This window comes from Sinocyclocheilus rhinocerous, unplaced genomic scaffold (assembly GCF_001515625.1).
Source record: "Sinocyclocheilus rhinocerous isolate Xijiao unplaced genomic scaffold, SAMN03320098_v1.1 scaffold2055, whole genome shotgun sequence".
Lineage (NCBI taxonomy): Eukaryota > Metazoa > Chordata > Actinopteri > Cypriniformes > Cyprinidae > Sinocyclocheilus > Sinocyclocheilus rhinocerous.
In genome coordinates this window covers 328,274-342,757 of record NW_015624297.1, presented here as the reverse complement: position 1 = coordinate 342,757, position 14,484 = coordinate 328,274, and the positions used below count along the sequence as shown (strand labels likewise).

The 14,484-nt window shown below is 39.2% G+C and overlaps 1 protein-coding gene across 4 annotated transcripts in view; it reads right to left on the bottom strand.

The window, feature by feature from the left end:
* Positions 1 to 538: 538 nt before the first annotated feature.
* eea1 (early endosome antigen 1) overlaps positions 539 to 14,484 on the bottom strand; it is a 21,516-nt gene continuing 7,570 nt past the window's right edge. For 2 of the 4 annotated variants that reach the window (XM_016552625.1, XM_016552651.1), the window contains 19 exons: positions 12,315 to 12,653; positions 10,100 to 10,249; positions 9,716 to 9,835; positions 9,133 to 9,336; positions 8,848 to 9,048; positions 8,160 to 8,273; positions 7,905 to 8,060; positions 7,451 to 7,590; positions 6,821 to 7,151; positions 6,594 to 6,695; positions 6,298 to 6,492; positions 5,674 to 5,856; positions 5,408 to 5,593; positions 4,628 to 4,759; positions 3,827 to 4,012; positions 3,430 to 3,668; positions 3,229 to 3,349; positions 3,001 to 3,099; positions 539 to 1,846 (listed from right to left, as the gene is read on the bottom strand). In XM_016552625.1, the coding sequence (XP_016408111.1) occupies positions 1,724 to 1,846; positions 3,001 to 3,099; positions 3,229 to 3,349; positions 3,430 to 3,668; positions 3,827 to 4,012; positions 4,628 to 4,759; positions 5,408 to 5,593; positions 5,674 to 5,856; positions 6,298 to 6,492; positions 6,594 to 6,695; positions 6,821 to 7,151; positions 7,451 to 7,590; positions 7,905 to 8,060; positions 8,160 to 8,273; positions 8,848 to 9,048; positions 9,133 to 9,336; positions 9,716 to 9,835; positions 10,100 to 10,249; positions 12,315 to 12,653 (3,321 nt within the window). In that variant the 3' untranslated portion in view covers positions 539 to 1,723. Of the gene's footprint in view, positions 1,847 to 3,000; positions 3,100 to 3,228; positions 3,350 to 3,429; positions 3,669 to 3,826; positions 4,013 to 4,627; positions 4,760 to 5,046; positions 5,215 to 5,407; positions 5,594 to 5,673; positions 5,857 to 6,297; positions 6,493 to 6,593; positions 6,696 to 6,820; positions 7,152 to 7,450; positions 7,591 to 7,904; positions 8,061 to 8,159; positions 8,274 to 8,847; positions 9,049 to 9,132; positions 9,337 to 9,715; positions 9,836 to 10,099; positions 10,250 to 12,314; positions 12,654 to 14,484 lie in introns of all 4 variants that reach the window. The other 2 variants (XM_016552633.1, XM_016552643.1) reach the window with 2 other exon arrangements.

Genomic DNA, 14,484 nt, shown 5'->3' with positions numbered 1-14,484 from the left:
CAGCTTCTAATATTGGAATAGTGAACCAAAAAAGTGAAAATGGTGTCATTTCCTGTTTCAAACCTGTATGACAGGAAGATATTTTGAAAAATGTCTGTTTTTTTGTCCATACAGTGAAAGTCAATGGGGTCCAAAAGAATCCCTTTTGGACCCCATTGCCTTTTACTGTTTGAACAAAAATAAAATGGAAGTCAAGGGGAACGGAAATAGTTCGGTCATCAACATTCTTCAAAATACCTTCTTTTGTAATCTGCAAAACACACAAAGAAAACAAGACTTATAAGAAGATATTTCAAAGAATGTCAGTAAATAGTTTCAGTTCCCACTGACTTCCATTGTATGGTACTTTTTTTTTTTTTTTTTTGTCTATCAGTATTCTTCAAAATATCTTGTGTTCTGCTAAATAAACAAAGACGACAAGATATTTTGAAGAATGTCGGTAAATAAAGAGTTTCGGTTCCCATTTACTTTCATTGTATGGACAATTTTTGTTTGTTTGGCTATCAATATTCTTCAAAATATCTTCTGTGTTCTGCTAAATAAACAAAGAAAAGACGACAAACAATATTTTGAAAAATGCTGATAACTAAACAGTTCCCACTGACTCACTGCATGGACAAAAACACAATGGAAGTCACTGTTTGCTTCTCAACATTCTTCAAAATATCTACTTTTCTGTTCCGCAAAAAGTTTGTCATACATGTTTGGAATGTTTGTTAATGGTGAAAACTGACATTTTTAGGTGAACTACCCCTTGATGTCTAAATTGTTGGCTCGCAGCGTTGAGTTCGCTCAGTAGCGTAGATGCCATGAATGAGAGAACTGCTCAAGTTGAAGAGAAATGTAGCAGCTGATATTTTAAACACAATCAGTGTTCATTTTCAATATACTAGCACACAAACAATCACACCCAATGCACAGTTATTGCTTAAAAGCAGGGCATGTACATCCAGCGTGTACAAATTGATAAAAGAAAACAAAAAAGACATATTCGTGTGCGTAAATCTTTAAAAGAATTCACCAAGTTCAACTGGTGAGATTATAAATGCAAAACAAACATCAAGTGTTTCATTTCAACAGACATAAGAGCAGCAAAGCAAGCATGTACGTTACACCCACATTCCTTGTTAACATGCCCACATTGAATGACAAATGATACAGTCTCCATAGAGTGACAATTATATCTGAATTATTCACATGTGCCTCTTTTGTCTGTACATTTACTTACAAATATGATATCAAATAAGGACCCTGCGAACAGCTTTGGTTCTACTCAGATTCCTTCCCACCCACCATTTCTTATAGCTATATAAGAGACTCATATATCTCTTATATTACGATATCAATGTAAAACTCAATCCTGAGTGCCAAAGCTGCTGTACTTTAGCACAAAACTTCTGTAAGGAACTGGTTTTTATATTACAAATTATACATCTGCTTAAGCGGTCCCTCCCTTTTGATTCCTCTGGGTCTGAAAGTGGCCCCATAAGTGGCAAAGGCACTGGACAGATGAGGACAGCCGTTCTGGCCGGTTTAATTTAGAGTACCCTCTATCTGATTGGCAGCATTAAGTGACCACCGCGACACGCTGTTCCTCAGTGGCCCCTGCAGCTTCTGCATCTGCCCCGGGCTGGCCTCTCCTGGTTGCTTGTGTTTCCTGGGGAGAGGTCAGGGTGAGCAGGGCGCAGAGGGCTGCAGGGGACGGGTTTGGGAGGGAGGGCAATCAGACCTGGAGCTCATCATAGCAATTGTCACACACTCGGACAGGCTTTTTGGAGGAGGGTGTCAGGGCGTTGCGGGCAGAGCACTCCGCACAGAAGATGTTGCCGCAGTGTCGACAGTGGTGCTGGGGGAATAGAGAGACACAGGGGTCATGATTCAGGTCAGGTGGTCAAGTTAGGTTAATGTCACACTGATAGATAGAATGGAATGGATGTGACACAGTTAGATGCTTGGATTGTTTGGGCTGGGTATTGGCACTGATTCGATTATAAAGATTTGATTCACACTTCCATTTGGTTCATTTGGAGAAATTCTGGTTCAGATATTTCTGGCTCAAACTACTTTGTGACTTTTGATGCACATTTTGGAAACTTTATTTATACATCTTATGTGTTTCCATCCATGTATTTTTATGTATGGAAAACCAAAATGTGAATAGAATTTCCTTAATGCAGATAAAAATGTATCACAAAAAATGGGATGGGAGGCACACTACAAAAAATAATAATAAAAAAACATGTTTAATATTATATTAGCTTATATTAGTTTAGTAAGTGAAGCATTATTTGTAGCATGTCTCCTAACCCTCCTGTCCTGCAGATCACTCGTTTATGTCAATAATAATAATAATAATAATAATAATGTTATTATTATTATATTAACATTATTACTATTATGTGGAGCATTATTTGTAGTGTGCAATCTGTCCTGCAGGTCAGGCATTTTTGTGAATAAATAAATAATAATCAGAACTATAATAATAACATTATTATTATCATTACTAATATTTTTTATTAGTAGTATTATTATAATGAAGCATTATTTGTAGTGTGCCTTCTGTCCTGCAGGTCAGACATTGCGAATGAAGTAATGAATGAATGAATGAATATTATTATTATTATATGCATCCACTGTAAAATATTGATGTTTTAAGAATTGATTAGATCATTCAAATGAAGATTACTCAAAAAAAAATTTAACTTCACAATGTTACACTGGGAATCCTTGTTTCTTAGGCAAATATAAATATGACAGAAGATATGATGTGGATGTAAGAATGACTCATTGCCAATGACTTCCTGAGAACATCAAACAGACGCTTTTGTTGGTGGAACGTGCTTTGATGCACCATGTCATGTGATCACACAGTCCTTTGAACGCAGGCGCACGGATCAGTAGGTTAGATCATTAACATTGTATTGATCTCATACTTTGATCCATTCGAGCGGCTGCCTCATCAAATAAGAATGTGAGCGTGTGTGTAGGCATGATGCAGACCTTTCTGACAGTGACAGAGAAGCCCTTCCCACAAGCCATACAGTTCTGCACCTCGTGATCTTCCGCCCACTTTCGTGTGAGAGACTGCGACTGCTTTATCTGGAACAGGAAAAAGGGGTCACATTTGACTAAAAACTGAAGTTTACTTGGCTAGAGATGCAAAACAACACCAAAACTGAATTGTAAGGTCAGTAATTTCAGTATGTCTGGTGTTGGCGTCAGCCTGACCTGTAAGGACTGGTTCTCCCGGCCAAGCTCCTGCATGGCGGCTGTAGTGTCATCCAGCTTCCTGCGCATCTCCAACAACTTAGCCTGAAGCTTCTCGATCTCACCCTCACCCTGGACACACCTGGAAAAGGATCAAATTGAAAGTGATCATCACTTTTTCTCTGTTTATTTAGGCCCCAAAATGGTCTAGAGCCATCAAACCTCTCCAGCAGTGCGCGTCTCTCATCCTGGTTGTTCTGAACGGTGGCCTCCAAAACAGCGATCTCCCCTCTCAGTTCATCCGTCTGTTTCTCCAGCTCGCCCACCCGCCTCTGGCTGCTCTGCCACTCCCGCTTCAGGGTCGCCACGTTCTCGTTCAGTGCTGCCACCTGCATAGACATCTTCACCTCCGCCTCTTCCCTCTGCTTCTCCACCTCCTCTTTAGCCTTCACTTCTGAAGCCTGAGAAAGGAAGAGAATGTAACTTTTCTGTGGAAAATGTAAAACATTTTTGCTAAATAAGTCAGCCATTGCTAATCATTAATATTATTATCATTAATTGCTAATCATTAATAACAACAGTAGTAATAATAAATAAATCAAGTTGATATTATCAGTACCAGTTGCTGTTGTAGTTTGTCCGTCTCAGCTTTGAGCTGCTGCTGTTTTTGTTTGATGGAGTCTCTGGTCTTCTGATGCTCTCTCTGTTCCTGCTCCAGAGATGCTTGAGCTGCCTCCACCTTCCCCTGCAGCTCCACCTTCTGCTGGATCAACAGCTGCTTCGCTGCCTGGAGCTCCTTCAGCTCCTGTGAGAGATATACAAACAATTCTGCCAGTTACAAACATAGTTGGATGTCGCTTTGGGTACAAGCCCAGATCATCAAACTATGCTACACAATTCATGGGAATCCAAAAGTCATCAAAATACTTAAGATAGTGGACAATGATATGCCATTTAAAGGTGCACCACGTTTTTTTGTTCATGTTTCAGAGTTTCCACAGCAGCACATCTGTTTTCAACATTGACAATATTAAATGTTTTTTGAGCAGCAAATCTGCATTTTAAGACGATTTCTAAAGAATCATGTGACACTGATAACTGGAGTAATGATGCTGAAAATTTAGTTTCACCATCACAGGAATAAACAATACATTTGGATATTTTAAATATATTTAAAAAACTGTTATTTTAAATTGTAATACTATTTTACAATATTACAGTTTTTACTGTATTTTGGATCAAATAAATGGAGCCTTGGACCCCAAACTTTTGAACGGTAGTGTACAGTCTCATACAAAAGCAAAATATTTCAGTAAGATGCCATTATAAAAATATTTTGTCATAACTACTTTATTGAGTAACCGAAAATGTACAAAAATAGGTTAGAGGTTAGATTTGGGTCAGAGGTGATCAGTCTGACCTTCTCATTCTTCTCAGCCAGAGCTTTAAGATCAGCAGACAGTTTGTTTTTGTCCTTCTCTACAGTGCTCTGGCACACTTTGAGCTCCTCGCATTGAGCCTTCTCCTTCTTCAGCTGCTCTTCAGTTTGTTCCTGAAACAAAAGACACAGTCAGCTGAACAACTCGACATTTCCATAACATAATGAAATAATAATCTCCATGTCTGTGTTGGTAAGCAAATTAAAGTTATAACAATTCCTGGTCACAACAGAAGGTTGTATTGTAGTTTCGCTGTGTCTGGAACAGACTCTTTATTCATAGCCACACAATCGAGGCCGGTGGCATTTGCTTCCATAACCTTCACACCACAGCAACATCTGTGGTTCAAAGGCTGGCTTGAGGCCACAACGGTGATATCTAAAAAATCTGTTTTTGTTACCTGTTGTTTCTGGCGCTTCTGTAGAGCCTCCACCTGCTGTTTGATCTTCTCGTCTCTCTTGCTGAGGTCTTTCTCCAGCATCGTGCGGCCCGTCTTCAGCTCCTGGATCTGGGTTTCGTGAGCACTGAGCTGGTTCCTGTTGGCCACCATCTCCTCCTGAGCTAGAACCAATTCCTGGTCACAACAGAAGGTTGTATTGTAGTTTCGCTGTGTCTGGAACAGACTCTTTATTCATAGCCACACAATCGAGGCCGGTGGCATTTGCTTCCATAACCTTCACACCACAGCAACATCTGTGGTTCAAAGGCTGGCTTGAGGCCACAACGGTGGTATCTAAAAAATCTGCAGCATATTTTGTTACCTGTTGTTTCTGGAGCTTCTGTAGAGCCTCCACCTGCTGTTTGATCTTCTCGTCTCTCTTGCTGAGGTCTTTCTCCAGCATCGTGCGGCCCGTCTTCAGCTCCTGGATCTGGGTTTCGTGAGCACTGAGCTGGTTCCTGTTGGCCACCATCTCCTCCTGAGCTAGAACCAGCTTCTCCTCACACACCTACATGACAAATATGAGCTAATAATCACAAACTGCATGTAATCATTTATTAAGATGTGCTCATACTTTATAAAACAGACCTTGAGATCCTGGCATACAGCAGAGAGCTCCGATTCTTTGCCGTAGTAATCAGACTGAAGGGTGGCGAGACTTTCTTTGGTGCTGTCGCTGGTCTTCTGCAGCTCTGCACAACGATTCTTCTCAGAGTTCAGATCTTTAGACAATGCCGTCACCTGCTCCTTCAGCTCTGCCTCTTCTTCAGTCTGAAACACAATTCAATTTATTCACGGACATAATGTCCAACAACATGGCAGTCCACTCAAAAATGAAATCCTGTCATCATTTACTCATCCTCATCCTCCTTCCAAATGCGTATGACCTTCTTCTTCTGCGGAACACAAAAGAAGATATTTTGAAGAATGCAGGTAACCAAACAGTTTCAGTTCTCATTGACTTTCAAACCAAAGTCCAAACACCAAAGAACCAAAACTGTTTGGTTATCAATGTTCTTAAAAATATCTTAGGTTCCACAGAATCAGGTATACAGATTTGGAATGACATGAGGGAGAGTAAATAATGACAGAACGTTCATTTTTGGATGAACTATCCATTTAAGAACAGGAAATGAAACATTCAACTTGGGTGTGTTAAGAGAATTTATGTGCATTTTATGAAACATAAGTGAGTAAGGAAACTCCATGTGCCTTTTTACTGAGGGAAGTCTGCAGCTCGGAAACTTGTGCCTTAATTTTCTTCACTTCCTGGCTGAAGGACCCCTGTGTGGTCTTCATCTCTGCCTGTAGCTGCTGTACACTGTTTTCTTTCTCTTTCAGTGTATCTTGAGACTGTTTCAGTTGAGTGTTCAGTGTGGTCAGCTGAGACTGAATGCCCTTTTCTGCCTAAAAGATTCAACAATTGCAAAATATCATGATTCTTCTAACATGGGTTTACATAAAGGTCGAAATCAATGCTTCTTTAGAGTTATACTTCACAGTCTTACCTCTATTGATTTCTCAAGCTGACCTTTGACATGGCTGAGCTCTTTAGAAGCGGTCTCTGTGTTTTTCTGAAGCTCTTGCTGTGCTTTCTGAGAAAACGTCTCCTACAAATTAGAGAAAGGTTGATATATAAATTTATGTGAAAATGTTTGCATGAAAAAAAAAAAATTTGACTTTATTTTGAAGCATACACAACTGTCCAAACATTTTTTGAGGCCAAAATCCTCACCTTCTCCTCCAAAGTGGCCTTGCTGCTCTTCTTCTCTGCCTCTAATTTAGTCTGGCTCTCTTTGAGAGCTTTCGAGGCTTTGTTTAGAGCCTCTTTCACCGTTGCCATTTCTTTAGTCAGAGCTTCCTTCTCCTCCTGAGCTTTCTTAAGATCTGCGCTCAGACCCTGGACTTTCTTGTCCAGCTCTGCTTGCCGCTTCTGACCCTCCTGAGACAGTTTATCCAGGCTAGCCTGCAGGGTTCCACGCTCCTGCTCTGCCTTCTCCAGCTGTTGTCTTGTTTCGGAGAGGGCTGATGTTTTCTTCTTCAACTCCTCTTGCTGTGTGGCAGCTCTGAGACAGAAAGGAAAGGGAAAATCCTCATGTCACACCTGTGATCTATACATATTAGATTAGAAGTGTGGGGTCGGTAACATTTTTTGTCTCTTATGCTCACCAAAGAAACATTTATTTGATCAAAGATACAGTAAAATAATATTTTGAAATATTTTAAAAGTTTTTAATAATGGTTTTCTATTTTAATATATTTTAAAATGTAACGTATTCCTGTGATGGCAAAGCTAAATTTTACTCCAGTCTTCAGTGTCACAGAAGACTGAAGAATTGACATTTTTTCCATATGAAGTATCTACCCTTGTTTCTCAGAGTTTAAAAGACGGTTCAGCTCCTTCGTCTTCATCTCTAGCTCACTGATCTGCTTCTTCAGCATCTGCTGCTCTTTCTGAGCCTGTTCCCTTCCAGAGCGGAGTTCAGTTAACTCTACCTCTGCTTTCTATATCAGACAAAAACACATGCAGAAAACACATTACATCACAGAAATTTCATTATAATACAATCCATATTAAAAGATTCAGTTATTACAATGGTGTGTAGCTTTCAAGCATTTCTCCATCAAGTAAACATCGCAGATTTTTCCAAGTAATTCATAGTAAGCAAAAAGTCAATAACAAAAAGCAAAGAAATAAATCAAGACTGCTTTCTTGTCAATACTGTCATTTGATATCTCTAACATAACACAACAGGCCTGTAACATTTTTAAAATGAAGTCACGATGACAAAGCAGAAATGTGCTGCAGTGACACTGACCTTGGTTTGGGTCTCCAGAGTCTCTATCCTCTGCTCTGCAGTCAGCAGTTTGTCTCTGCTGTCCTTCAGACTGGTCTCGAGCTGAGAGCACTGCTCCTGCTTCTCCTGCAGCCTGCGGCCCTGCTCCTCCAGCTGAGCCTGCACTTTACTCAACTCCTGCAGAGACACACGACAAAAACAATGTCTATGAACCTCCAACAAAATGACTGATATAAATACACTAGGTTCAAATTTTGTCAAAGCAATCGTACATACTTGTTGCTTATCTTGCAATGCATTCTGGGCAGTCTCTAGGTGGTTCTCCAAGTCGGCTCTCTGGGCATTCTTAGCAGCTTCGGCAGACAATAGCATCTCAGTCTTGGCTTTTAGCTAAAACACAAAAAAGTAATATATAAACTTTACTAGTATTTTGTTTTAATACTTAAGTTGGTGACAATAATTAACTATTAATAAACTTTACTAATATTTTAACATCTGTAAATCATTAGGCTGGAATAAATAAAATTGAAAAGCACTATAATGTCACTTTGCATTAAAGGAATGATTCACAGAAAACTGGTTTAGAATGAGATGGGGTGAATAAATTAGACAGAAACTCTTATTATTTATTATTGTGTTTACACTATAATAGTATTTATTACATTTTTGAGTAGTCTTCTAATTCTATATTTTCCATTATCATTTTATTTTTGTTCAAGTTTTAGTCAATAGTTTTGTGCTTTTGCCATTTTTATTAGTTTATATATTATTTATTATACTATATATTAAGTTTTTCATCTATTATTAAGGTTTTATTTAATTTCAGCTTTATTACAATGAATGAAAACTACTCTAAATTGTTTTTGTTTTAGTAAACAATAACAACTGGCCAGAAATAGGTATAATTTTCATGTTTGCATTAATTATTATTTTAAATAATTATGAACAAACACAACACAAGTACCTGTGTGTCTAGCTGGGCAATCTTCTCTTTGCTCTCTGTGAGCTGTGTGGTAAGCTCAGAGATGGTGGTCTCGAGGCTCTGGCAGCGGTCTTGCGCTGAACGCAAGTGGGTCTTCTGCTCCTGCACCTGCTCATGAAGGTTGTCCTGAGCCTGTTTGTGGCTCTCTGACTGGTTCTTGAGCTTGTCTGTAAGCTGCGTAATCTGAATTAAAACATGGGTGAAAAACTAGAGTGAGCTTCCTCCCTGTTCAAAGTAGTGTAGTCATACTAGTCCAGTGTCCAGTACCTGTTCCTGTAGTGAGTGATTTTTCTCCTTTAATTGGTTCAGCACAGCTGCCTCTCCTTCACCGGCCTGGATCTTAGCACACAGATCCTCTCTCTCTGCTTCCAGCTGGCTCACGCTGTCCTTGCTCTTCTGCAGCAGAGCTTCAAGATTCTGGATCTTCTGGTCCTTGTCCCCGATCTGACGCAACACCTGCTCCAGGTCGTTCTGCATAAGAACGTCAAAGGAGCATGTATGCGTCACTGTTTCCACAAAATATTAAGCAGCACTACTGAAAATGTTGAAATTATTCTTAAAAAAAACAAATCAGCATATTAGAATGATTTCTGAAGGATCATGTGACACTGAAGACTGCAGTAATGGCTGCTGAAAATTCAGATTTACCATCACAGGAATAAATTACAATTTAAAATATATTAAAATAGAAAAATTTACTTTAAATTGTAATCATATTACTGTTTTACTGTATTTTTGAATAAATACAGTCTAAAAGGTACATTTATTTTCCTGCACAGTAAAGCAAATTGCTTTTTCTAAAAAAAATCCACTGATGGAACACTTAATGAGATGCTACAGTTGTTTTTACCTGTGCTTCTCTAAGTTTGCCATTAGTGCTCTGTTGAATTGTTTGTATCTCTTGGTGCTGCTGTTTGGATTTGTCCAGCTGATGCTGCAGGTCAGTAGACTTGGTAGAGCTCTCCTTTAACTACACACACATAATCACAGATACGTACAGTCATAGCGAGTGAGAGACAAGTGCAGTGGTTAAAAGTGAAAACAAGACACTCAAGCCCACCATAGTAATAATTATTTGGTCTGGGTTTTGCATGTAAACATGCATTATCAATTAACACGCTGATTACGGCAGAAATTACTCTCAGTGTGCTTTACTGCACTCATGTGGTCCAAGTCTTCCAGCTTATGTCCAGTATTATGATATATGTATTAATCAGCCATTTTTTGTCTTTACCTGTTCCTCCAAGCGGGACAGTTTAAGCTGCAAGTCTGTCACCTGCTGCTCCCGATCTTTGAGTTTCTCTCCTGATAGCTGTCTCTGCTCTTTCAGCCGGCCTTGCAGCTCCCCCAACTGACGCTCAGTTTCCAGCAGCTTTGCATGCAGCTAGAGAGGATGGAAGTATGAGAGCCTGATTACAAGCACAAATCTTTACACAGCACTTACACACCTGGATAAGCACACTTATGTAAGAATGCTGTTTATGGATTTCAGCTCAGCCTTTAATACTTTAGTAGTCTTCCTCACAAACTGGTTCCCTCACAAATCTGAGCCTAGGCAGCTCGCTGTGCACGTGGATACTGGACTTTCTAAGCAACAGACCCCAGAATGTCAGAATGGGAGGTCACACATCATCCACTCTCATCCTGAACACTGGCACACCACAGGGGTGTGTCCTCAGCCCCCTCCGCTACTCGCTCTTCACACACGACCGCTCCCCCATCCATTCTACCAACACCATCGTCAAGTTTGCTGATGATACCACCATAGTAGGACTGATTACGGACAATAATGAGACAGCCTACAAAGAGGAGGTTCAGCATCAGACAGAATGGTGTTCCCTCAATAATCTGGACTTAACATCTCTAAAACCAAGGAACTTATAATAGATCAAAGCGCACTGAGCACTCTGCCCTCTGCATTCATGGAAAGGAGGTAGAGAGGATAGAGAGCTTTAAGTTCCTTGGTGTGCACATCTCGGCCGACCTCACCTGGTCTGCACTCTGCTGCACACATCTCCCATCAGGTGTGGAATGCCCAGCATTATATCAGACTCTGCTTCCTCAGGAAGCTAAAACATGCTCACCCTCCCTCATCACCTGCTGACCAATTTATATCGGTCAACAATAGAAAGACATTTACACTGGCCATCTTAGAAAGAAAGCCAGCTGTATTATAATGGACACCACTCACCCTGGACATCACCTGTTCTCCCCTCTGCCCTCTGGGAAGAGATACAGAACAATCAAAACAAAGACTAGTAGATTAAAAGACAGCTTCTTCCCTCGGGCAGTCAAATGCATAAACCCTCCTCCTACCTCTCCCAAACACTAGTGCACATCAAACCTTTGTCTCAGGAACTACAAGTGGAATACCATACACTGCATATTTGCACTAAACAAATTTACATATACTATATACATATCTTCATATATGTTTATACAAATTACTGTTATATATATGTGTGTGTGTGTGTGTGTGTGTGTGTATATATGTGTATGTGTATGTGTATATACATATTATGTACATTGTTTTCAGCGCTACATTGTTTATTTGGACAAAGTACTCTGTCTGGCACAAACCATTGTATATATTTTATAGTACGATATTTCTCATCACCTTTGTACCTTATGGATTACCTCTCTCTTCTTGTTTAATATCTCTATTTGTATCTGTACTTGTGTCTGTCTTTTTTTATTTTATTATGCCAAACCTTTTGAGCTGCTAAACAAGTCTTTTGTTGTTTCAAAAACAATGACAATAAAACTATTCTATTCTATTCTAAATGTGTAATGGATCAATGGGTTTGATTCAGGATGGGTGGATTTGATTCTTAGAATTAAGTTTCTGGATGAATTTGATTATTATTGTAAATAAAAAAGATAGAATTGCATGGATAAATGGATGGATGGGTTTGACTCGGAACTAAAGGGTGGGTGGATTTGATTCTGACTCTAAATAGATGAATTATATTTTAAATTAATGGATGGATGGATTCGAATATGAACTGAAGGATGGCTGGATTTGATTCTGATTCTAACTTGAATTTGATTCTGAACAAAGGGATGGACAGATTTGATTCAGATTCTAACTTGATGACTTTGATTCTAAACTAAAGGATGGTCAGATTTGATTCTGATTCTAACTTGAATTTGATTCTGAACAAAGGGATGGACAGATTTGATTCAGATTCTAACTTGATGACTTTGATTCTAAACTAAAGGATGGTCAGATTTGATTCTGATTCTAACTTGAATTTGATTCTGAACTAAATGATGGCTGAAGCTGATTGTGAACTAAAGGATGGATTTATTTGATTCTGATTCTAACCCTGATGAATTTGATTCTGAACTAAAGGGTGGTTGGATTTGATTCTGAAATAAAAGATGGATGGAATTGATTCTAATTCTGGATGGATGGTTGTTATAGTATTGTGCATTTTTTTACTGACCTGGCTGATCTCACTTTGCTGCTGCAGGCCCTGGTTTTCTTTATCCTCTCTCTGCTGTTGAAGTTGTTTCCTCTCTGCCTTCAAATCCTGGTGGTCCTTCTCCAGCTCGCTGAGTTCCCGCCTGAGTCGTGCGGCCTCCTCCCTGCGTTCAGTTAATCCAGCCTGGCCCCGCCTCAGAGCTGCCTCTCCTGATGACACCCGGGCTTGGCTCTCCTGGAGCTCCAGGTCTTTCTGGTGCAGACTAGCCTGAAGACTCTTCTTAGAGGCCTGCTCCTGACCCAGACGCTCTTCGAGTTCCTGTCTCTCCTTCTCCTTACGCGATAACTTCTCTGACAAAAGCTGAGGAGTGACAGAATGATTAGACGTTTATTGCCATTCAGGTTTTTATTATGACGGAGTAAAATGACAACTCGACATGTCTGAAAACATATTGTCTTTTTATGACAATTAATAATATTACATTCTTCAGACCAGCCTATGCACACTGTACAGAGCATCAATATCCAATAAGATGCCAAATAACAGTGTTATGGCATGCTGACAAATATCTGGGAATTCTGGGATAGCTCAGGGATCTCTCTTATGAGAGCAGAGTTTTATGAGGGCAGGGCTGGGCAATTGTGTTGTGACCTTTGCCTGTGACAGCTATAAAAAGGGCAAGGTAGATAAGATCACATTTGGTAATGTGTTGCTGTTAACAGTGTTTTCTTGCATTGGCCCATTTTTATTTGGTCCTTCAAGTGTACGAAAGAGTCTTAAGGGATAGTTCACCCAAAACTGAAAAGGTCAACATTAACTCAAGCTGATTCAAACCTGTATGACTTTATTTTTTCTAGTAACCCTACCTCCAGTACTTTAGAGCAGTGGTTCTCAACCAAAACCTAATTGAGGTCTTAGTAACTTCAAAGAGGACTGCAAAATGTCTTAATTATTCAAAATAAATAATGTTATATAAAATATTAAAAATGCCTGTTTATATATTTATATATATATAGAGAGAGAGAAAAGAATGTATGTAATGAATACATAAATCATAATATGTAAAAGCTGTTAAAATACATAAAAATATAGGCCTAAATATCATGAACTATTAATAAACAACAATTTTACAACATTTGTTAATCTAGATTCAGAAATCTACAAATACTAACATATTTTTTAACAATTTTAGTTGTATATAATTATTACATTAATTAATCTATTATGAAACAACAGGAATTAACAATGAACAATTGCATATTTATAATAGCATTTAACATTTTTATATGTTAACATTAACCTAGACTAGATAATTACATAAATAATATATACAGTACAAAATAAATAATATTCCGTAATAATCATTCACTTTAGTTCCTGATAAACAATGCATTAACTAATGTCAAATTAAACTTTATTATGAAGTTTTAACAACAAAATAAATTGGTAACTTTAAAAAGTTATAGGTTAGATGAGACAAGATCATTGTCAAGTATAAGTTTGCCCTCTTTCTTATTCCTGTCCTTGAATGTATCTTCCTTTTGATCTTGAAATTATCGTTTATATTTATCCCGCAGGACACTTCACAGGAATGGTTCTATTAACGACCCCTTAATCGCCCCTATATCACTTCCCATCAGTACCATGATCCACATTTTTCAAAAGCCAGCCCACCTTTGGAGTCTGATCTCTTAATCCTGTCTTGACAACTGGAACAATGGACTAGAGAGCTGTGGGTCTTTACCTGTGGCCCTATATTGCTCTGACCGCCAAAACAGGCACGAGACCAATCACCCCCTGCTGCTTTAATTACACAGCATCTGTGGTGTGTATGTCAACACTCTTTAATGGCCAATCAAAACACATGGTGTGCTGATAGGTCAATGGGGCGACTTTGGACTGAACACATGGGGCCAGCAGCCCAAGAAGCTTCCTATGAAATGTGTTGGGCCATTTCCTGAAAGCCAGCTGGTGACGCTTGTAAACGGCGGTACAGTAAACTTATATTTGGAAGTGGGTCTCAACTAGGGCTGCACGATAAATCGCATGCGATATTTAACGCGCATCTTGTCAGAAAAGCCGGTTCTCATCAGCGGTAAATCTCCATCACGTGCGGGCTTTAACATGGAGCAGCATTAACTACACAGAGCCGTTGTTCACTGACGAGCTGCGCAAAACCACGTTCATATTC